The sequence below is a fragment of the Carcharodon carcharias genome, chromosome 1, assembly GCF_017639515.1.
Source record: "Carcharodon carcharias isolate sCarCar2 chromosome 1, sCarCar2.pri, whole genome shotgun sequence".
Lineage (NCBI taxonomy): Eukaryota > Metazoa > Chordata > Chondrichthyes > Lamniformes > Lamnidae > Carcharodon > Carcharodon carcharias.
The window spans coordinates 197,662,311-197,686,981 of NC_054467.1; the positions used below are offsets into that span (position 1 = coordinate 197,662,311).

At 42.3% G+C, this 24,671-nt stretch overlaps 1 protein-coding gene across 1 annotated transcript in view; it reads right to left on the reverse strand.

Annotated features, from left to right (window-relative positions):
* Positions 1 to 23,085, reverse strand: part of LOC121283382 (myosin-IIIb) — a 167,815-nt gene extending 144,730 nt beyond the window's left edge. The window contains exon 1 of the mRNA XM_041197943.1: positions 22,668 to 23,085. Within this exon, the coding sequence (XP_041053877.1) occupies positions 22,668 to 22,772 (105 nt within the window). The 5' untranslated portion in view covers positions 22,773 to 23,085. The remainder of the gene's footprint in view (positions 1 to 22,667) is intronic.
* Positions 23,086 to 24,671: the final 1,586 nt, after the last annotated feature.

Here is a 24,671-nt window from a genome sequence, read left to right on the forward strand (position 1 = left end):
AATGATCCAATAAATAAATAAAGTGCTTAGTTTGCATAGTTAAAAGGGGATGTCAATATTCACTGAGCCAATATAACACAGCTTTTAAAAGAGGCAAAATCTTTAACAATTTATTAGTCAGGAGCAGTGTAAGGACACAAGCTACCCCACTTCCCAACTCTCACAGTCTCTCTCACCCCACCCAGCTACAGTGTTTTTCTCTTTTTCCCTCACCACTACCTGCTTCCCCAACCCCCACCTTGGAGTCTGTGCATGTATCTCTCTCTCTCTCTCTCTCTCTCTCATCCCCTTGGTGTCTGTTATTCTCTCTCTCCCACTGGAGTGTCTCATCAATGCCACTCCACCTCATGCATTCTGACTCTGTTACCACCTCCTAATGGCCGGGTTGGGTTGCTGCCACCGCTGGGTCACTATGCCGTTGGTTATGGTTCAGGGACCACCAGGACCAGGAAGTCGTGGCTGGCTCTGAAGTTGGTCCACTCGATTCCAGCACCAGGAGGTCAGGGATCAGTGACTCGGGTGAGGGGGTCTGGCTGCCGTTCCCTCTTGGTCTGTCCGGTAGCAATGGCTCTGGGTTCGGTGCAAGGGTCCCCGGGGTGAAGGTGACTGAGTTTCCAGTTAAAACCTCCCTGACCAGATTCCCTGTGGTCAGGATGGGCTGCTGATCGAGTGGCCTGATTTATCCTGGATGGTACTCATTCTTGTATGTTGTTACAGCTGCACTCATCTCAGCCAAGTAGAGGACATTCCAGCACACTTCTGACTGGTGCCTTGTGGTGAGGAATTGATGAGTCAGGTAATTGAGCTATACCCTAGCCACATTACATATAGATGAATCCCCAGTTAATGCCTGATACAATTAAACAGTAAATTAATATACAATTAACTCTGACTTTGGCAAATGAAGATGATGAGCCACTCACTGCAGAATACTTTATAAGCCACAGCATTTGTGGGAGAGATAAATTTGGGAGATGGGTGGTATCAGGGAGGCCAATTTTGTGATGGGTTGACAGTGAGCTAGGCAAATTCTTTACCGCAGAGGGCTGTAGTGGCTGGGTCGTTAAGTATATTCAAGGCTGGGATAGAAAGATATTTAATCAGTAAGGGAATCAAGGGTTATGGGGAAAAAGGCAGGAAAGTGGAGTTGAGGATTATCAGATTAGCCAATGGGCTGAATGGACTACTTCTGCTCCAACGTCTTATGGTGTTGGCAAAGGAGGGTTAGTTTAAAATAAAAAAGTTAAGACTGCAGGGCAGGCAGCAGTACAGTCAGAGAGTTCTGCATTTATATATAAGATGTAGAATACAAAAAAAATGACATTTTCCACATAAAACTATTTCATGGCAAGCTATTAAAACAGCCTATAACACAAAGTAAAATTCAATTAAAATCTATTAATCCCAATGCAATTCCCAACACGTACTATTGCTTATTTGCTTTCAGTCACTATATGTGGAACATAATAATCACCCATCTTCGCGTAATATTAAGCTACCGAGCAGATGATTGGAAATTTAAATTGAATAACTTCAGGAATCCAATCTAAAGTTAGAATGATGAGCTCTAATCATTACAATTTAATTACCTTGATTTCTATTGCTAAAATTATGGGAAACACATCTCTATAGGGTAATGACCTCATAGGGGATACAGCACAAATTCTACCAGGGTTAAGAGGACTAAATTATGAAAACAAGTTGCAAAGATTAAAACCCTGTCCTATTCCCTATCACAAGCCAAGTCCTGTTTCCCCGTCTCCACAACATTCTATTCCATCAACAGCTTTGCCACTTTTTGCCTCCCTAACACAGTCTATGCTAGTACAAGACTTCTGTTCTTCAGATTTTTGCGTCCTTCGAATCCCAAACCGCTCACTTTTGGTGACAAAACTTTCTGATGTCTTAGGCACTGTTTTCTGAAACTCCTCCACCTTGATATAGGTCTTGCAATTTTCAAAAACTTCCATCAGACCATTGATTAACATCCCTATGCTTCTATTACTCCTAGACCATAAAACGTGGGAGCAGGCATAGGCTATTCAGCCCATCCAGTCTGCTCCACCATTCAATGAGATAATAGCTGATCTGATAATTCTCAACTCCACTTTGCTGACTTTTTCCTATAACCCTTCATTCCCTTACTGATTAAATATCTGTCCATCTCAGCCTTGAATATACTTAACGACCCAGCCTCTACAATCCTCTGCGGTAAAGAATTCCACAGATTCATTACCCTCTGATAGAAGAAATTCCTCCACATCTCGGTCTTAAATGGATAACCCCTTACTCTGAGATTATGTCCTCTGGTCCTGGACTCTCCTGCAAGGGGAAACAACCTCTCAACATCTTAGGTGTTTCAATAAGGTCACCTCTCAATCTTCTAAACTCCAATAATTACAGGCCCATTTTACTCAACCTCTCCTCATAAGAAAATCCCTCCATATCCAGTATCAACCTAGTGAACCTTCCCTGGACTGCCTCCAATGCCAGTATATCTTTCCTTAGATAAGGGGACCAAAATTGTTCACAGTTTTCTAGGTGTGGTCTAACTAGTGCCTTGTACAGTTTTAGCAAGCCTTCCCTATTTTTATACTCCATTCCTTTTGAAATAAAGGCCAACAGTCCAGTTGCCTTCCCTATTACCTGAACTTGTATGCTAGCTCTTTGTGATTCATGCACAAGGACTCCCAAATCCCTGTGCTGCAGCCTTCTACAGTCTTTCTCTATTTAAATAATATGCAGCTCCTCTATTCTTCCTGCCAAAGTACATAACCTCACATTTTCCCACATTATATTCCATCTGTCAAGCTTTTGCCCATTCACTTAACCTGTCTATATCCCTCTATAGACTGTGTCATCCTCAACACTTGCCTTCCCACCTATTTTTGCATCAGGCTCAAACTTGGTGATAGTACATTCACTTCCTTCCTCCAAGTCATTAATAGATATTGTAAATAATGGTGACCCCAACACTGATCCCTGTGGCACTCCACTAGTAACAGGTTGCCATCCTGAAATGTCCCCCTTATCCCACCCTCTGTCTTCTATTAGTTAGCCAATCCTCTATCCATGCTAATATACTACCCCCAATGCCATGGGCCCTTATCTCATTAAGTAGCCTTATGTGTGGTACCTTAGCAAACGCCTTTTGGTAATCCAAATATATTACATCTACTGGTTCTCCTTTATCTATCCTGCTAGTTATCTCCTCAAAGAGTTCTAATAAATTTGTCAGGCATGATTTCCCCTTCATGAAGCCATACTGACTCTGCTTGATTATATTATTTCTAAATGCTCTGCTATTACATCCTTTATAATAGACTCCAACATTTTCCCAATGACAGATGTTCAGCTAACTGACCTATAGTTACTTGTTTTTTTTTGTCTCCCTGCTTTTTTGAATAGGGGTGTTACATTGGCAGTTTTCCAATCTTCTGGGAGTTTTCCAGAATCTATGGATTCTTGGAAAATTACTACCAGTGCATCCACTATCTCTGTAGCCACTTCCTTTAATATCCTAGGATGCAACCCATCAGGTCCATGGGACTTATTGGCCTTTAGCCCATTAACTTCCCTAGTACTTTTTCTCTAGTGATAGTTACTGTATTTATTTCCTACCCCACACCCCACCACCCCCGGCTTTTCTCCTTGATTATTTAGTATTTTTGGAATTCTATTAGTGTCTTCTACCACGAATGCTGATGCAAGGTATTTATTCAACCCCTCTGCCATTTCTTGGTTCCCCATTTCCCCAGCCTCATTGTCTATGGGGCTTATGTTCACTTTTGCCTCTCTCTTCCTTTTTATATATTTAAAGAAGCTCTTACTGTTTGTTTTTATGTTACTTCCCAGTTTACCCTCAAAGTTTATTTTCTCCCTCATTTTTTTGGTCATCTTTTGTTGGTTTTTAAATTTTCCCAATCTTCTAGCTTACCATTAATCTTTGCCACATTGTATGTTTTTTCGTTCAATTTGATACTATCCCTAACTTCCTTGGTTAACCATGGTTGGTTTATCCCCTTCCTATAATCCTTCTTTCTCACTGGGATATATCTTTGCTTTGAGTCATGAACTATTTTCTCAAACACCTGCCATTGTTCATCAGCTTTCTTTTCTGCTAATCCCCTTTCCAGTCCACTCCAGCCAACTCTGCCTTCATTCCTTTGAAATTACCCTCATGTAAATTTAGCACAGTTGTTTACAATGAGTACAGGCCCAACCTACTCAACCTCTCCTCATAAGAAAATCCCTCCATATCCGGGATCAACCCAGTGAACCTTCTCTGCACAGCCTCCAATGCCCGCATATCTTTCCTTAGATAATCATTTAGACTCAAGTTTCTCACTCTGAAACTGAAGGCTCAATTCTACCATGTTATAGTCACTGATTCCAAGGGAATCTTTCACTCTATTCACTTCATTAAACCTGCCTCATTGCATATTACCAGATCCAAAATAGCCTGATCCCTGGTTGAAACCACTCGAGGAAAATGTCCCAAATACACTATAAATTCTTGCTCAAGGCTACCTCTCCCAGTTTGATTCTCCCGATCTACATGAAGATTAAAGTCACCCATGAACAATTTTTACATGTCCTCATTATCTTCTGATGTATTATCTGTCCTACAGCATAACTACTGTTAGGGGGCCCGTAGGCTGCTCCCACCAATGTCTTCTACCCCTTGTTAATTCTTACCTCCACCCAAAAGGATTCTACAGCTTCCGATCTACGAACATTTCTTACTATCGTACTTATTCCATCACATATTAACAAAGCTACCCCACCACCCTTTACTTCCTGTCCGTCCTTTCGAAAGGTCACATAACCTTGAATATTTAGTACCCAACTTTGATCTCCCCGTAACTATGTCTCCATCACGGCTATAAGATCATACCCACTAACCTCTATTTGTTTTCATTAATTCATTCACGGGATGTGGGCTTCGCTGGCTGGGCCAGCATTTATTGCCCATCTCTAGTCGCCCATGAGAAGGTGATGTTGAGCTGTCTTCTTGAATGATTGCAGTCCATGTGGTGTTGGTACATTCACGGTGCTGTTAGAAAGGGAGTTGCAGGATTTTGACCCAGCGACAGTGAAGGAACAGTGATATATTTTCAAGTCAGGGTGTGAGTGACTTGCAGGGAACTTCCAGGTGGTGGTGTTCCCATCTACCTGCTGCCTTTGTCCTTGTCGGTGGTGGAAGGACTGAATGTTTGTGGATGTGGTGCCAATCAAGCGGGCTGCTTTGTCCTGGACAGTGTCCAGCTTCTTGAGTTTTGTGGGAACTGCACTCATCCAGACAAGTGGAGAGTATTCCATCACATTTCTGGCTTGAGCCTTGTGGCAGGCTTTGAGGAGACAGGAGGCAAGATACTTGTCACACGATTCCTAGCCTTTGACCTGCTCTTGTAGCCACACTATTTATATGGTTAGTCCAGTTCAGTTTCTGGTCATTGGTAACCCCCAGGATGTTGATAGTGGGGGATTCAGAGATGGTAATATCATTGAACGTCAAGGGGCAATGGTTAGATTCTCTCTTGTTGAAGATGGTCATTGCCTGGCACTTGAGTGGCACAAATATTACTTGCCATTTGTCAGCCCAAGCTTGGATATTGTCCAGGTCTTGCTGCATTTGGACTTGAGCTGCTTCAGTATCTGAATCATCGCGAATGGTGCTGAACATTGTGCAATCACCAGCGAACACCCCCACTTCTGACCTTAAGACGAAAGGAAGGTCATTGACGTAACAGCTGAAGATGGTCGGGCCGAGGACTCTACCCTGAGGAACTCCTGCAGTGATGTCCTAGAGCTGAGATGACTGACCTCCAACAACCACAACCATCTTCCTTTGTGGTAGGTATGACTCCAAATGGTGAAGGGTTTCCCCTGGTTCCCATTGACTCCAGTTTTGCTACTGCTTTTTGATGTCATACTCAGTCAAATGCAGCCTTGATATCAAGGGCAGTCACTCTCACCTCACCTCGGAATTCAGCTCTTTTGTTCATTTCTGAACCATGGCTCCTGAGGTCAGGAGCTGAGTGACCCTGGCAGAACCCAAACTGGGCCACAGTGAGCAGGATATTGCTAAGCAAGTGCTGCTTTATAGCGTTGTTGATGACGCCTTCCAGTACTTTACTGATGATCAAGAGTAGACTAATGGGAGAGGTAATTGGCCAGGTTAGATCTGTTCTGTTTTTTTGTGCACAAGACATACCTGGGCAATTTTCCACAAAGCCAACTAGATGCCAGTGTTGTAGCTGAACTGGAAGAGTTTGGCTAGGAATGTGGCAAGTTCTGAAACACAAGTCTTCAATACTATTACCGGAATATTGTAAGGGCCCATAGCCTTTGCAACATCCAGTGCCTTCATCTGTTTGATATCACTTGGAGTGAATTAAATTGGCTGAAGGCTGGCATCTGTAATGCTGGGGACATCCGGAGGATCATCTGGATCATCCGCTTGGCACCCCTGGCTGAAGACTGTAGCCAGTGCTTCAGCCTTATCTTGTGCTGAGCTCCCCCATTGTTGGGGGTGGGATATTTGTGGAGCCTCCTACTCCAGTGAGTTGTTTAACTGTCCACCATTCACGGCTGGATGGGGCAGGGCTGCAGGTCTAAGATATGATCCGTTGGTTGTAGGATTGCTTAGCTCTGTCTATCACTTGCCGCTTATGCACGCTGTTTGGCACGCAAGTAGTCCTATGTTATAACTTCACCAGGTTGACATCTAATTTTTAGCTATGTGCCTGATGCTGCTCCTGGCATGCCCTCCTGCTCTCTTCATTGAACCAGGGTTGATCCCCTGGCTTGATGGTAATGGTAGAGTGAGGAAATGTAGGGCCATGAGGTTACAGATTGTGTTCGAGTTCAACTCTGCTGCTGCCAATGGCCCACAGGGCCTCATGGATGCCCTGTCTTTAGTGGCTAGATCTATTCCATATAGTATGGTGGTAGTGCCACACAACAATCCTCAATGTGAAGGCAGGATTTGTCTCCACAATGACTGTGCAGTGGTCACTCCTACCAATTCTGTCATGGACAGATGCATCCACAACAAGCAGGTTGGTGAGGATGAGGTCAATTATGTTTTTCCCTCTTGTTGGTTCCCTCCCCACCTGCTGCAGACCCAGTCTAGCAGCTATGTCCTTTAGGACTTGGCCAGTTCAATCAGTAGTGGTCCTACTGAGCCACTCTTGGTGATGGACATTGAAGTCCCCCACCCAGAGTACATTGTGTGTCCTCGCCACCTTCAGTGCTTGCTCCAAGTGATGTTCAACATGGAGGAGCACTGATTCATCAGCTGAGGGTGGGCAGTACTTGGTAATCAGCAGGAGGTTTCCTTGTCCATGTTTGACCTGATGCCATGAGACTTCATGGGTCCGGAGTCGATGTTGAGGACTCCCAGGGCAATTCCCTCCTGACTGCTGGGTCTGTCCTGCCTGTCCTGTTGTGTCATTAATTAATTTATTTTGTTCCAAATACTATGGGCATTTAAGTAAAGAACCATTAATTTTGCTTTCTTACCATTTCCCCCGCATTGACCCTATTTTTTGCTGTTTTTTTTTTTAAGTTTTACACTTTGTCCCTTCCTGTCACACTCTGGGTATCATTACCTAAATAGCTGCCCTGCAAAGCTGCCACATCCTTCTGCTTTGTAAGCCTACATATCCCCTCTCCAGAGCTCTCCCCCACTCTATTTAGTTTAAAGTTCTCTCTACAGCCGTAGTTATTCGGTTCACCAGGATACTGGCCCCAGCACAGTTCAAGTGAAGCTTGTCCCACTGGAACAGCTCCCTTCTACCCCAGAGATAAAAACAAAAAACTGCGGATGCTGGAAATCCAAAACAAAAACAGAATTACCTGGAAAAACTCAGCAGTTCTGGCAGCATCGGCGGAGAAGAAAAGAGTTGACGTTTCGGGTCCTCATGACCCTTGAACAGAACTTCAACGAGTTCTGTTGAAGGGTCATGAGGACTCGAAACGTCAACTCTTTTCTTCTCCGCCGATGCTGCCAGACCTGCTGAGTTTTTCCAGGTAATTCTGTTTTTGTTCCCTTCTACCCCAGTACTATTGCCAGTGCCCCATGAACTGGAATCCATTCCTCCCACACCAATCTTTGAGCCCACATTTAACTCGTTGACTTTATTTATCTTATGCCAGTTTGCCCTTGGCTCAGGTAGTAATCCCGAGATTATTACCTTGAAGGTTCTGCTTTTTAATCTAGCTCCTAACTGTTCAAATTATTTCAGCAGAACCTCCTTTCTCATCCTATCAATGCCGTTGGTTCCAACATGGATGACGACAAGTTCTTCTCCAGCCCTGAGGAGATGTCCTTAACCCTGACACTGGGCAGACAACACAGCCTTTGGGACTCACGCTCACAGCTACAGAGAGCAGTATCTGTTCCCCTAATTATGCTTTCCCCGCCACTACTACATTCCTATTTCTTTCCCCCACTTGAATGATTCCATGCACCACATAGCCGTGGACACTTCTCTCATCCTCCCTGCAGTCCCTGCTCTCGTCCACACAGCTGGAGTCCCTGCTCTCGTCCACACAGCTTGCAAGAACCTTGTAACTGTTGAACAATTACAGGGGCCAAAGGTCCTTGTACGCTACCTTCTGGGTCGCCATACCTGCCTCACCTGCATTACACCTGATCACAGACCAAATTTGAATGACCTAATCTGAGGGTGAGATCACCTCCTGGACTGAAGTGTCCAGGTAACTTTCCCCCTCGTTGATGTGGTGCAATGTCTGCAGCTCGGGCTCTAGCTCCTCAGCTCGGATCCGAAGTTCCTCCAACTGTAAATATTTACTACAGATGCGTTCGCTCTGGATAACCTTGGTGTCCAGCAGCACCCACATGCTGCAGCAGCAACACATCACCCATCCTGCCATCGTATTTTATATAAGTTATTAATTAATTAACCTAGTACCCCTGCTCTTTACACTTTATTGTAATTAATTAATTTTTTTACACTAGTATCGAACTTATACTTGTTATTTTTAAGAAAGAGAAAAAAAGACTACAGGCCTAAACACAAACTAAAGACCTTATTTTTACTTTAAAGACTAGAACTATTCACCAATCAGTGCTTTCCCTGCACTCACGTCGCGTTGTGGTTCGGGATGTCACTCCACCACTGGTCTCTCTGCAGGTAGGCCTCTCGATCCGCACCTTTTATCCTCTCCCGCTCTCCTCTCACTCAAAATATACTATTTTGAGACTTAGGAATAGAATAATCTTAATCACTTACCAAATACTCACTAATTAACCAGCTTCTTCTCCTGTAGCAGGGCAAGAATCAATTCCTGGAGGCTGAAAAAGTTTAGGCAAAAGCAACCAAACACTTCTTTCCCTTCCTCCACTTAACTCTCTGAAGCGCTCAGCTCTGGCACTCTATTGTAAGTCACGCTCAAGCCTCAGCATCATTTTTTTAAAATCAAGCAGCATACTGCGAAAAGTCTATGCAAACAGTTATTTAGGAGCAGCAGGAAAATAGAACCGACTGGCATTATGCTTCTGCATGCTTTGAAATTCCAGAAAATCTACAAGTGCGAGACTTAACAAGGTGTTATTTGCAAACATATGAACATACGAAATAGAAACAGTAGGAGGACCTTTGGCCCCTTGAGACTGCTCCACCATTCATCAAGATCAGGACGAATCTCTGCTTCAAATTCCACATTCCCATCTACCCCTGGTAACCTTTGATTCCTATGCCTAATAAGATTCTATCTACCTCCACCTTAAAAGTATTCAATGACCCCATCTCCACTGCCTTCTAAGACAGGGGGTTCCAAGGTCACATAACACTCAAAAAATTTCTCCTCTTCCCTGTCCTAAAAGGGCAGCCCTAGGACCTAGTTCTGGACTCACTCACAAGAGGAAACATTCTTTCCACATACACCTTGTTGAGATCGTTCAGGATTTTATATACTGCAATCAAGTCACCCCCTCACTCATCTAAACTCCAGAGGAAACAAACCCATCTGTCCAACCTTTCCTTATAAGAAAACCTGCTCATTCTAGGTATCAATCTAGTAAACCTCCTCTGAACCTCCTCTCACCAATGCCCGGTATAATTGAAGTATAACTTTTATGTTCAATTTCTCACGTAAAAAAGGATAGCATTCCATTAGCCTTCTTAATTACTTGCTGTACCTAAATACTAACTTTGTGACTCATGCATTAGAACGCTTAGATTGCTCTGCACCTTGGAATTCTGCAGTCATTCTCCATTTAAGTAATACTCTGCTTTTTTATTCTTCATGCCAAAGTGAACAACTTCACATTTTCCCACATTATACTCCATCTGCCAGATTTTTGCCCACTCACTCAATCTATCTATATCCATCTGCAACCTCCTCGTGTCATCTTCACAACATACTTTCCTACCTTTCTGACCTGCCACTCATCTTTGCACAGTTATATGATTTTTCCTCAAGTTTGGTGCTTTCTTTAACTTCTTTGGTTGTTCATAGTAGGATTATACTTCTTCTGAGTATTCTGAAATATCCCCTTAAATGTCTGCCACTGCTTTTCTACTGATCTATCCTCTAGCCTAGTACCTTGGTTCATTTCAGCTAGCTCAGCTTTCTTGCCCACATAGTTGCCCTTATTTAAGTTTAAAATACTAGTCTCAGACCCACACTTCTCCCTTTCAAACTGGTTGTAAAATTCAAGCATATTGTGGTCACTGCTATCTAGGGGTGACTTCACTCTGAGGTCATTAATTAATCCTGTCACATTACACAATACCAAGTCTGATATACCTGCTCTTGGGTTGGTTTCAGAATGTGCTGCTGTAAGAAATTATCTTGAAAGCATTCCATGAACTCCTCATCCAGGCTACTACTGCCAGTCTGATTTTTCTACTTTATATGTAAATTGAAATCACGCATGATTATTACTGTCCTTTTATCACAAGCATCCAGTATTTCTTCTTGTACACTTTGTCCTACATTGTGGTTACTGTTAGCAGGCCTGTAAGCCACTCCCATTAGTGACTTCTTTCCCCTGCTATTCCTCATCTCCACCCAAACCAATTCTATATCCAGATATAGACCAAGGTCATCCCTAAATATTGCACCAATGCCATCCTTGATTAACAATGCTACCTCTCCATATTTACCTAGCTTCCTAACCTTCATGAATGTCACATACCCCTCAATATTCAGGACCCAATGCTCATCATCCTGCAGCCACATCTGCGTAATGGCTATCAGATCATATTTACTTATTTCAATGTGCACTAGCAATTAATTTACTTTGATATGAATGCTACGTGCATTCAGATAGAGCCTTTAGTTTTGTCTTGTTGCCTTTGTAACACCTAGTCGTGACTGTTGATGTATTCTTAGGTTTTTTTCTCTCTGTCCCTTCCTGCCATTCTCCGACCTTCATTTCCTATTATCATTATGATCTCCTGCTTTGAATCTACCCCTTGATTTGCCACATCTACCCAAGCTTCGATACCAGTGCCCCACGAACCAGAACCCACTTCTCCCACACCAGTCTTTGAGTCACTCTAATCTTATTTACCCTATGCCAATTTGCATGTGGCTCAGGTAATAATCCAGAGATTATTACCTTTGAGGTTCTGCTTCTTAATTTGGTGCCTAGCTTTTCATACTGTCCCTGTCCTGCCTATGTCATTGGCACCTAATCTACCATGGCAACTGGATCCTCCCTCTTTCATTAAGTTCCTTTCCAGCCCTGAGCAAATGCCATAAACCAAGGCATTGGGCAAGAAATTCTAAAAACAGATCATGCCATCCAGTACTTTTACCACTAAACTAGCAATGCAGAATATTATCCTGTAATGAACAATTAAACAAATTTACAATAGATCAATTCTTTAAACTTTGCTCATGTTACATATTGCATGAAACGAGTTCAGGCTTCACTGTACTTTGATCTTCCTTTTCAGAAGAGATTACATTGCCACCAGTTAATTACTTCTGTCATAAATGTCATAAACCCTGGTCTATCCACGCCTATTTTTAGAATTCTTTTATATCCTGTTTAGATTTGGTCGGGTGTATGCTTGCTTGCCTCCCAAATTTAAAGTGAAACTAGCATTACATTACACTCTGAACTTTGCAGGACTTTACCATTTATAAACTGGTACAAACTGATATATTGTAACAAATGTAACAACTCAAGCTTTGAGGTTCTGTTTGAAACCCAAATTGCACGTAATGCATCAGTTGGCAATCACTTAATCTATACCAACATGGCACATTATAATCAAAACCTCAAACTATTCACTAGGCAAAATGCCAATACGGTGAGTACAAAACCTTGATGAATTCAAAATGTGAACTTGTGCAAATATATAAGTAAAATATTTTGCGCCTAGTTAAAGCACAAGGCTGTCCCTCATTTCTACATTAAAAATCCAAAAAATTCAGTTTTTGTTACCACATTACCATAACAGAGTAAAGAACAAAAGGGGTGTGTGGGAAGAGAATGAAATGTTTTAGCCTAACAGTTGATCCAAATCACATACATTGGTCCTTCTTTAGGATTCGCAAAGGCAATTTGTCACCTATCACTACAACAACAGCTTCATTTTGTTTTAAATTCTTTCACGGATGTTGAGCGCCGCTGGCAAAGCCAGCATTCTGTTGCCCATCCCCAGTTGCCCTTGAGAAGATATTTATATGACCCCTTCAACATTATAAAACATCCAAAGGTGCATCACAAAGGTGTCATGAGGCAAAGTTTGACAACAAGCCAAAAATGATATATTGAGGAAAATGAAAGAGGGACATCTCAGAGGAGGAAATGTAGCGAGGCAGACAGGTTTAGGAAGGGAATTCCTGATCTTAGGACCCAGGCAGCTGAAGACATGGTCAGCAATGGATGAGTGTATAAATCAGGGATGCTCAAGAAGCCAGAATTAGAGGAGTACAGATACCTCAGCAGTTTGAGCGGCTGGAGGAAATTGCAAAGGTAGGAGGGCATGAGGTCATGAATGGATTTAAAAACAAGGATGAGAATTTTAAAACTGATGCATCGCTTAACCAGGGGCCAATGTAGGTCAGCATGCATAGGCGTGATGGGTGAACAGGACTTGGTGTGACATTAAGGCAGCAGAATTTTGAATGGCCTCGAGTTTACAGAGTGCAGAACATGGGAAGCCAGCCAGCAGTGCACTGGAGTAGTCAAGTCTAGAGGTAGCAAAAGCATAGGTGATGGTATCAGCAGCAAATGAGTTGAGGCAGGGTGGAGTCAGACAATGTTAAGGAGATGGAAGGATGTGGGCTTAATGATGGTGCAGAAGTTTAGTCAGAAGCTCACCTTGGTTTCAAATATAAGACCAAGGTTTCAAACTGGTTTAGTCTCAGGCTGTTGTCAAAGAGCGGGGTGCAGTTGGTGGCTAAGGAACAGTGTCTGTAGCAGGGAACGAAATACAATAGCTTTGGTCTTCCCAGTACTGAATTGGAGGAAATTTCTGCCCATCCAGAAAGCACTGGATGCCAGACAAGCAGGCTGACCAATTATACACAATAGAGAGATCGAGGAAAATGGTGGTGAGGTACAATTGAGGTTTGTCAGTGTACATGTCAAAACTGATAGGTTTTTGCATGAATTCACCAAGGGGCAGCATGTGAATGAAAAATGGGAAGGGGCTAAAGATAGATTACCACTAACTACACTTTACCAAAATCAATGTCATGAAATATTTTAGACATGCAAAATTGATTTCTGAACTCTTAAACAAGGAAAAGGAACAATTTCTCATAGTCTCAGACATTTACAGCACAGGAGGTGGCCAATCATGAACATGCTGGTCAACAAAGACCTGACTACACTATTCTCATTTTCCAGTGCTTGGCCCACAGTCCTGGAGGCTATGGCAACACAACTGAATATCTAAATACTTCTTAAATGTTATGAGAGATTCTGATTCAACCACCCTTTCAGTCAGTGAATTCCAGACTCCCACCACCCACTGGGTGAAAAGCTTTTTCATCAACTCCCCTCTTTGCCTTCTACCTCTTATCTTAAATCTATGCCCCCTGGTTATTGACCCTTCTACTAATGGAAAAAGTGCCTTCCTATCCACCCTATCTATGCCCCTCATAATCTTATACATCGCTATCAGGTCCCCTCTCAGCCTTCACTGATCCAAAGAAAACAACCCCAGCTTATCCAATCTTTCCTTGTAGCTCAGACCCTCCAGCCCAGGCAGCATCCTGGTAAATCTCCTCTGCACCCTCTCCAGTGCAATCACATCCTTCCTATAATGTGGTGACCAGAACTGCATGCAGTACTCCAGCTATGGCCAGCACTTATACAGTCCCAGCATAACCTCCCTGCTCTTGTATTCTATGCCTCAGCTAATAAAGGCAAGTATCCTATATGCCTTCTTAACCACCTTATCCTACCTGCCACGCCACCTTCAGGGATCTGTGGATATGCACACCAAGCTCCCTCTGATCTTCAGCACTTTCCAGGGTCCTGCCATTCAGTGTAATCTCTTGCCTTATTAGCCCTCCCGAAATGCCGCACTTTTCTGGGTTGAATTCCATTTGCCGCTGCTCTGCCCATTTGCCCAGTCCATTGCAATCCTCCTGCAGTTTACAGCTATCCTCCTCACTATTTACCACCCCAACAATTTCGATCCCAAAACAATTCCTTAGAGAATTAACTATATACATTTTCTAAAGTATTTAATTTTATAACAGTGAAATATTGATTCTTAATGCAAGGTTTACAGGCTGGTAAGTTAATTCCTCCCCTCCCTCATTTTTATCCCTTCCTGAAAGAATTGACGACTTGGCAGGTTACTGTTCTACAGTTGCTCCTAGAAGCTCACCCGAGCGGCCACTATTCTTGAAAACCCCAGCTGTGCATGCAAACAAGCTTTTTAATTGCAGGAATATCAACACACAGCACTACTCGGTCCTCAATAACATCCACATTATGAATTTTCAACAGGCATCACTTGAAAGCACTGAAAGCAGTTAAGATCAGTAAACCCAGCTATTTTTTTTTACTGGTCACCCCAGGGCACCATGACCAATTAAAACACTCTGTTTTTGCCCCAGCTGCAATTGGGCCAGCACAGATCAGGAATTTAACCTGGGACCTTTCTGGTTACAGTTCAGCAATTCCAATAGAATAATTAACTGATTACTTCCACCGCTGAAGGTGGATGGAAGTAATGTTTTCACCCCTCTTTGTTAGTTAGTTTGTCCGTGAACTATAGATCTCAAAAGCTACTGGGTGGATTTCAACAAAACTTGGCACACAGATAGGATAGGACCCATGAATGTTGGGCAAGAAAAATAAAAGCTGGGGTATGTCATTCAGCCCTTTGAGCCTTCTCTGCCATTCAATATGATCATGGCTGATCCTCTATCTCAACTCAGTGGCTTGGCCTCCACAGCCCTCTGTGGTAGACAATTCCACAGGTTCACCACCCTCTGAAGAGGTTTCTCCTCATCTCAGTCCTAAGTGGCCTACCCCATATCCTGAGACTGTGGCCCCTTGATTTAGGCACCCCAGCCAGAGGAAACATCATCCCTGCATCCAGTCTGTCCAGCCCTGTCAGAATTTATACGTTTCAATGAGATCCCTTCGCATTCTTCTAAACTCTACTGAATACAGGCCTAGTCGGCCCAATCTCTCCTCGTACAACAATCCTGCCATCCCAGGAATCAGTCTGGTGAAACTTCACTGCACTCCCTCTATGGCGTATATCCTTTCTTAGGTAAGGATAGCAAAACTGCACACAATGCTCTAGGCGTGGTCTCACCAAGGCCTTGTACAGCTGCAGTAAAACATCCTTGCTCCTGTACCCAAGCCCTCTCGCAATGAAGGCCAACATACCATTTGCCTTCTTAACTGCTTGCTGCACCTGTGTGCTTGCTTTCAGTGACTGGTGCACAAGGACGCCCAGGTCCCTTTGTACATCAACATTTCCAATCTATCACTATTTAAATAATACTCTGCCGTTCTGTTTTTCCTATTAAAGTGGATAACTTCACACTTATCCAAGTTATACTGCATCCGCCATGTATTTGCCCACTCACTCAACTTGTCTAAATCACCATGAAGCCTCTTAACATCCTCCTCACCACTCACATTCCCATCTAGTTTTATGTCATCAGCAAACTTGTAAATATTACGTTTGTCTCTCTCATCCAAATCATTGATATATAATGTGTATAGCATATATGTTTTAGACTGTTGTGGATTGCTTCAGCTGCTGTGGTGCAATTTGTCACATTTGTCTAAATGTGAGCAGAATTGTCAGAGCAGGTTGCTGGATGTGGATTGGCTTGCAGCCTCCTCAGTGAGTTTAATAAAAATATTTTTTTCACCTTTTTTAGTTACAGAGGAATAACCAGACAGCAAAAAGCCTTAAGAGCTGCGTAATTGTAATAATGCTGAATTACCACAGCATGGGGAGATGGTGATGTAGTGATAATGTCACTGGGCTGGTATTCCAGAGGCCCAGGCTAATGTTCTGCGGACATGGGTTCAAATCCCACTCTGGCAGCTGGTGGAATTTAAATTCAATTAATAATCTGGAATTGAAAAGCTAGTCTCAGTAATGGTGACAGTAGTAACCATCATCAATTGTTGTGAAAACCTATCTGGTTCATTAATGTCCTTTAGGGAAGGAAATCTGCCGTCCCTATCTGGCCTGGTCTACATGTGACTCCAGACCCACAGCAATGTGATTCACTCTTAACAGCTCTCGGCAATGGCCCAGCAAGCCACTTAGTTCAAGGGCAAGTAGGGATGGGTAACAAATACTGGCCTTGCCACTGGTGCCCACAACCCAAAAAAGAATGACATGGTGGAGATATGCACTCTATTGAGTGACTTCTACACTTGTTCATTATGTAAATCTTAGAGGTCAACTTCATTATAGAATATACTTAGGTGCAAAGCAGTTTCCACAGGATTTATCTGCGCCTTCAAGATGGTTGTCATCTCTTAACTTTCAAAAGGCTTACTCATGACCATCTTCACTTTCTCAAACGACTCCCGATATCTGACCTCCCATTTCTCTACAGTGCTTGAATTTGCTCAATTGCTTGTTTAAACCACTTCAACCAGACTTTGACCTATGGTCAAAATCACCAACATCCTTTGTGACAGTGTAGTGCATTGTCCCCCTTCACCCTCTGTGTCATGCAATGTATTCAACCACTTCCTCCTCCACCACCAGCACATCTCCTTCATTATACTATCCCAGCAAAGCTGTTCTTGCTTGTTTCCAATTTTACACATCACAATGCAATCAGCAATGGCCTAAATAAAAAACAGAAAATGCTGGAAAAACTCAGCAAGTCTGACAGCATCTGTACAGAGAGAGAAGGAGAGTTAACGTTGAGACCAATATGACTCTAACACGGTAATGGCTTCTTCTGCTGCCCACGCAATTACATCCAGAAAACCAAGCTTCTATCTTCACACCCTCTCCATTCACACATACCCCTTAAGTGACCTTAGACTTAAGTATAGGTCAATTTTCTTAAGTATGATGATGACATCCAATTCTCCACCATTCATGATTCCGTCACAAACATATCAATATAAAAACTAGGAGGAGGAGTACGCCACTCAGCCTTCAAGCCTGCTCTGTCATTCAATAAAATCATGGCTGATTTGATTATAACCTCCCGCCTACCCCCGATAACCTTTCACGCCCTTGTTAATCAAGAATCTATTTAGCTCTGCCTTTTGAGGAAGAGTGTTCCAAAGACTCACAACCCTCTGAGAAAAAAATTCTTATCTCCATCTTAAATGAGCGACCCCTTAGTTTTAAACCATAACCCCTAGTTTTAGATTCTCCCACAAGAGGAAACATCCGCTCCACATCCACCCTGTCAAGACTCCTCAGGATCTTAAAGGTTTCAATCAAGTCACATTCTAAACTCCAGTGGATACAAGCCTAACCTGTCCAACCTTTACTCATAAGACAACCCACCCATTACTGGTATTAGCCAGGTAAACCTGCTTTGAACTGTTTCTAATGCATTTACATCTTTCCTTAAATAAGGAGACAAATAATGTACACTGTACTCCAGATGTGGTCTCATTAACGCCCTGTACAACTGAGGTATAACCTCCCTACTTCTGCCTTCAATCCCCCTCCCAAATGATGACATTCTATTAGCTTTCCTAATTACTTGCTCTACCTGCATACTAGCTTCTCACAATTCATGCACTAGGACACCAAGATCCTTCTGAATCTCAGAGTGCTGCAACCTCTCACTATTTAGATAATGTGCTTCCTTTTTATTCTTTCTGCCAAGATGAACAATTTTACATCTTTCCACATTATACTCCATTTACCAGGTCTTTGCCCACTCACAACTTATCTATGTCACTTTGTAGCCTCCTTACGCCCTCCTCACAATTTACTTTCCTACCTATCTTTGAGTCGTCAACAAATTTAACAACCATACCATCTGTCCCTTCATCCAAGTAATTTATATAAATTGTAGAAAGTGGAGACCCCAGCTGGTCAAACTGTTCGGGTCAAGTTGCAATGATTTAAGAAGACAACTGATGCCATTTTATGCAGCCAAAAGCTTTGCACTTTTGCCTCAATTCATTTACCATCCCTCCCCACCCGCACCCACCAACAACTATTTGCCTTCTTCGACTGAGCCTCAGACTGCTTTATTCTTTGTAGCTCTGTCTCAGCAAGATCTGCTTCACACCAAGCTTCAGAAACAATGCCATGAACTGCCACTAGTACAGGCCAAATTCACAGAGCTTCTGTTAGCTTTCTCCCAACATTAAAATGTAGCCAGCATTTAGATGCTAGTGGCTAGGCCTCCATGTCTGCTTTGGAGATTGGTACTTGTAGTGGAGCTTTTCCTGTAACATCTTGCAATAGGCTCAAAATTCTGTTTTCCAAGGTTTAAAATTCAAACACAGTTTCAATGGTAAACATTATTTTTGTGGGACATTTCCCACCCCCCCACCCCCCGCCATTTACCTCAGGGACTTGTTTACTCTTGTTACCTCCAATGACACTGTTGGAGAACTGCTGCTCTAGCTTGAAACAAAAACATGGGAATACTTTCCCACCACTTTTTAAAAACAGAATAAAGAAACAGGGAGATTCCATTGGCATCCATCAACTGTGCAACTGAAGCCAACATTGCTCATTTACTATCGCTTTGCAAATTTCCAAATTATCCCCTGGCACTGCACAAACCTGAATAGCCTACTGATAGTACATGTAAATTAACTGATAAACAGCTTTTCAAATAGATTTATAGAAGGATTATATTTGTTTAGGATATTGAAAATACAAATTAAAGCTGGTGACATTTCACTACGCGTTTATATGAATCAAGATTAACACGGCTGTAACTAAATCAAAATAATAAGCAACATTAATTCTAAAGAACAAACAAGCTAATGCTCATTATAAAGAAGTAGGCCATTCAGCCAACCAGCCTGCTCTGGTGTTCACACTGCAAACAAATGTCCTCCCATTCTGTCTACCTCAGCATATTTTTCTCTTACTTTTTCTCTCATATACTCCTTTTGAAAATACTCAAAGGTATTCATCTCACCCAAGTTCCATATACTAACCACCCCAAGTAAAGACATTTCTCCTTATTTCTTTATTGGATTTATTAGTAACTATCTTATATTCATGGCCTCTAGTTTTGGGATTCTTCCACAAGAGAAAACATTTGCTCCATATCTCCCCTGTCCAACTCATTCATTATTTCAAAGAACTCTGTCAGGTCTCCTCTAAATCTTCCTTTTACCAAGAGAAAAAATGCCACAACCTGTTCCATCTTTACCAATCATTTTGGTACTATCCTTTCAAATCTTTTTTATATCCTCTTCAATGCTTCTTTTTATAGAATGGAGACCGGAACTGTGCATAGTATTCCGAGTGCAGTCTGACCAGGATTCTATATTAATTTAACATAATTTCACTACTTTGGAATTCTACTCTCCCTGGGAATCAATCCCTGTGCTTTATTAGTTTTAATTGCTTTGTTAACCTATGATGAAGCTTTTAATGATTTGTTCACCCCTATGCCTAGATCCCTTCGCTCTTTTACTCAATTCAACTTCTTATTTGTTTAACTTAATGTTCTTGTTTTTCCTACCAAAATTACATTTACCTGCATTAAAGCTCACTTAACTAATTAGCCTGCAAATTTTCTAATGTCTTCTTGTATTATGTTCCATTCTTCCTCTGTAATAGCTATACCCCCAATTTGGTATTACCTGGAAATTTTGAGATTCACTTACTTATTTTTCAGTCCAAGTCATTAATGTAAATGGTGGTTCCATCACTTTCCAACTTCCTCTAATCTGAATAACTACCCTTGACCCCTAAAACTCTGATTGCAAATTGGCATAAAAAAAAACAAGCATTCAGCCATTCGACTCTACATGCCCCAACCTTTGATATGAGCTGACTGTGTGGAACCTTATCAAAAGCTGAATTCAGCTGAAGTCACATCGTGGCACGGTCTCCATTTTAGATGGCCAAGCGGTACTATTTTATTGCATGACCTTGAATTGTGAAAATTATGAAAGGAATCATTCATCCTCTGGACCATTAGTGATAGAATTGCACTTATATAAGACTTGCATTTATATAGGACTTTTCACGACAACAGAATGCCCCGAACTGTTTTAAAGCCAATGAAGTAACGGCACCTGTGAAACTATCAATCGTCATATATGGTTCACTAATGTTCTTTGGGGAAGGAAATCTGCCATCCTTCTGCCTACCCTACATGTGACTCCAGGCCCACAACAATGTGGTTGACTTAACTGCCCTCTGCAATGGCCTAGCAAGCCACTCAGCTGTGGTAATTAGGGGTAGGGAACAAAATACTGGCTTTGCTAACAACACCTACATCCCATGAAAGAATTATTAAAAATCAAGCCACACCTTGAATTCCTAGCCAATAACAACATACTTGGGGACTTCCTTGAGATGTGAAACACACTAGGTGGGTGCAATTCCTTTCTTGTTCTTCCTGTACAATTTTAACATGAAGACCACCAATTTACAGCAACAATTTTTACAAATGCACACGGCCCTGTACAGAGCCCTTCCCATGAAACGGAATTCATGTCCGTTTCATGTACAGTTTTAATCCATCACAATTAATAGTGGATTACTGTCCTTTGCTCAACATTTTCCATTTACCTCTTCACCCAGCTCCAAAAGTGAAATTGAAAAGTGTAGAAAATGTGGACACAAACCTGCTGCCCATCACTCAGTGGCACTGCGCATTAGACTATTTGATCACATCAAGAAAAAGAAAAAAGTGTGCTTTTTTGGTCATAAATCTAAAAGGTTAACCCTACCTTCCTTTCTACACAGATGCTATCTGACCTGAGTTTTCAGCATTTTTAAAAAATCTTTATTTCAGATTTCCAGCCTCTGCAGTATTTTTTCTTTTGTCCTACAGCACCTTCCACATCTTCAGGACATCCCAAAACACTTCACTGACTAAAAGCAAAAAACTGTGGATGCTGGAAATCCAAAACAAAAATAAAAATACCTGGAAAAACTCAGCAGGTCTGACAGCATCTGTGGAGAGGAACACAGTTAACGTTTCGAATCCTTAGGACTCTTCAACAGAACTGGAGTTCTGTTGAAGAGTCCTAAGGACTCGAAACGTTAACTGTATTCCTCTCCACTTCACTGACTGTTTACTTAATACAGTATTTTATTAACCACAATTTTTCATTTTTTCTGTTCATAAAAAAGGCAGATGATGAGAGTCCAAAAACCAAATATGATAAAAGTCAATGCTTCATATTAATTTTAAAACATCCAAGAAAACACAATTACTTTGGATGATACCTTATTTTGTATTAGACAATTGCAGAATTTATGGTCTGCAACACTGCTAAACGAAAAGTATCCACCATCGCATGCGTTAAGGTCATTTACTTTTCCTCAAAACGTTTAACCCTGGGAATTAAACATGCAGTGACTAGACAGAAATGCCCCCATATCTCAACTGCATTTAGGCTGCCTCTGGGGGCCTTCCGCATCCAGATAATGGAGGGGGTTGAAAACAAGGGACCAAGTGTTTAAATTCCCTGGTATCTAATGATAATGTGGAGAGTGTGTTTGCCCCCACTGCCTCCAACATCGGATTATGTCCAACTTTCTAGAAATGCGGTGAAGGCGCCACTAAACTTTCATATAGCAGGGGGAAAAACAGGGAAGATTTCAGACTATGTCAGATGTCAAAACAGGTCGTACGCCGACTCTCCCTAAAACACGAGTTGGAATCAATTACACTTCTGTAAAAGGAGCAGTAAAGTAATAACATGTCTAAATCCAGTCAATACATGAACACTCATAAACCGTAACATTGACTGATTCAATGAAAACACTCATAGCCCAGTTTGATAATTCAGTGCCTCTCACAGGTTCAAACTTGTTCAACACAAAGCTTCGCCCAGCCTGCTGTGAGAATTACTCATGTTGACTAAACAAAAGTTGTTCAGATCATCTCGCACAGATTGGAAGGGGGTTAAGATTATAAAACAGCCTCTCCGCAGTAATCCCCTTTCTGTCAATGAAAGAAAACTGTTTTCCTGGTACAGCGTTTGCTAAACTGGAGGCTGAAAGCCGGCGTAAGCCAAGTAAAACTTTCTTTCCTCCGTTACTTACATAAATGTGGTTATGCCGAAATCTGGTGCTAAGCACGTCCAGAAGAGTGTCCTCATCCAGCTGGGAAAGCGTGGCCAGGTCCTCCGGCAGTCTGGACACGGACATCTTCTGGCGGGGCTCGGTCACTCGGGAGCCGGGCTGGCGGGGCTCGGTCACTCGGGAGCCGGGCTGGCGGAGCTCGGCCCCTGTGTTAAAAGATGCTGCTCACTCCCCCTGGCTCCTGCTTCAATATTCCGCAAAGGTCCTCCACACAACATACACCCAGCCTACTCCTTAAATAAATCTTTCTTTGGCTAAAGATTTTGTTCGATGGCAGAAGTGTGTGAGTTGTTTTCCTATTTTTAAAAATGTTAAATTATTGGTAATAATTCAGAATTTTAAAGGGGTATACTATCTTCCCCAGATTCCATTTTACTAGGAGAGAGCCACACTGGTTGTGGAAGTCCCTGTTAGAAGGGAAAGCTAAGGCGCTCCTCAGCGCCCCCTAACACATTTACACCTAATGGGGCTCCACGAGGGGATGACTAACTTCTCCCCACACAAAAACACTACAGCTATCAATAACAACACTCCCAAACACAGCTCTGCCTCAATTAATCCTCACAATTTAACGAATTGAGGCCGTTCTCAGGATCTGACCCTGACAGCAAACATCACAGGCTGTAATATTATTTTTGCGTGAAGCTCCGGGGTATTTTCCTCAGCCCTCATTGTTCTGAGCCGAGCTAGCCTTGGGAATTCCCCAGCGGCTGAATCTCGGATCTTGCTGCCCTGGGAGGAGCAAATCTCGAAACCAGGTGTTGCCGTAAAAGGAGGGAAAATGGGCGGTCGAAGAGAGAAGTCGCGGCTAGTAACCTATGTTACAAAGTGCAAAGGAAGGTTTAACGCTTCAAAACTATTCACTGAGAGTCCCAGCCTACAGCACATTCACACACTTTCCAAGTTGCAGACGGTGAGGTACTGGGATCCAGTTCACCTTTTCGATTGAGAAAGGTGTTTGAGACAGAATGATGAATGGGAAATAGATATTTTTTAGACGGATGTTTTTCCTTGCTTATCTAGTTGGCTCAGTGGTTTTGAGGAAAATTTGCAACATAGGGTTTCTGTTCGCGTAACCATGGCCTTTAAACATCTGACGTAATTGATCTAACTGAACGTTTACTGTAGGTCAAGTTGTAAATTACATCATTTGATGTCCATTACATTTACACACCCAGTAACTGATATCGGTTAGTACAGATTCCTTGCAATTAAAGTAACAGTGCCTTACCTTTTATTCTTTCATGGGATGTGGGTTTCACTGGCAAGGTCAGTATTTGTTACCCATCCCGAATTGCCCTTGAATTGAGTGGCTTGCTAGGCCATTTCAGATGGCATTTAAGAGTCAACTACATTGCTATGGGTCTGGCATTAAATGTAGACCAGACCAGGTAAGGACAGCAAATTTGCTTCACCAAAGGACAGCAGAGAATCATTTACAACAATTAATAATTTTCAAAGAATATAGACCCAATTTACTCAGCCTCTTATTAAAGGACAACCCTCTCATCCCAAAAAACAATCTAGTGAGCCAGCTATTTAGCACCTCCAGGCAAGTGTATCCTTCCTTAGACATGGAGACTAAAACAATGCACAGTACTCCAGATGTGGTCTCACCAGTCCTTTGCAATAATAGCAAAACGTCCTTATTCTTGTACTCAGACCCTTTGCAATAAAGGCCAACATGCCATTTGCCTTCCTAATTGCTAGCTGTACCTACACACTAACTTCTGTGTTTCTTGTATGAGTACATGTAAGTCTCTTTGAACATTAACAGTTAGAAGTTTCTCACCAAAGTGAATAACCTCACATTTCCCCAATGTTATATTCCATTTGCCCACTGTCTTAGCCTTTCCATATTTCTTTGCAGCCTCGTTGTGTCCTCTTCACAACTTATATTCCCACCTAACTTTGTATCATCAACAGGCTTAGATACATTTGATTTCTATGGGTCTCTTTGTTTAA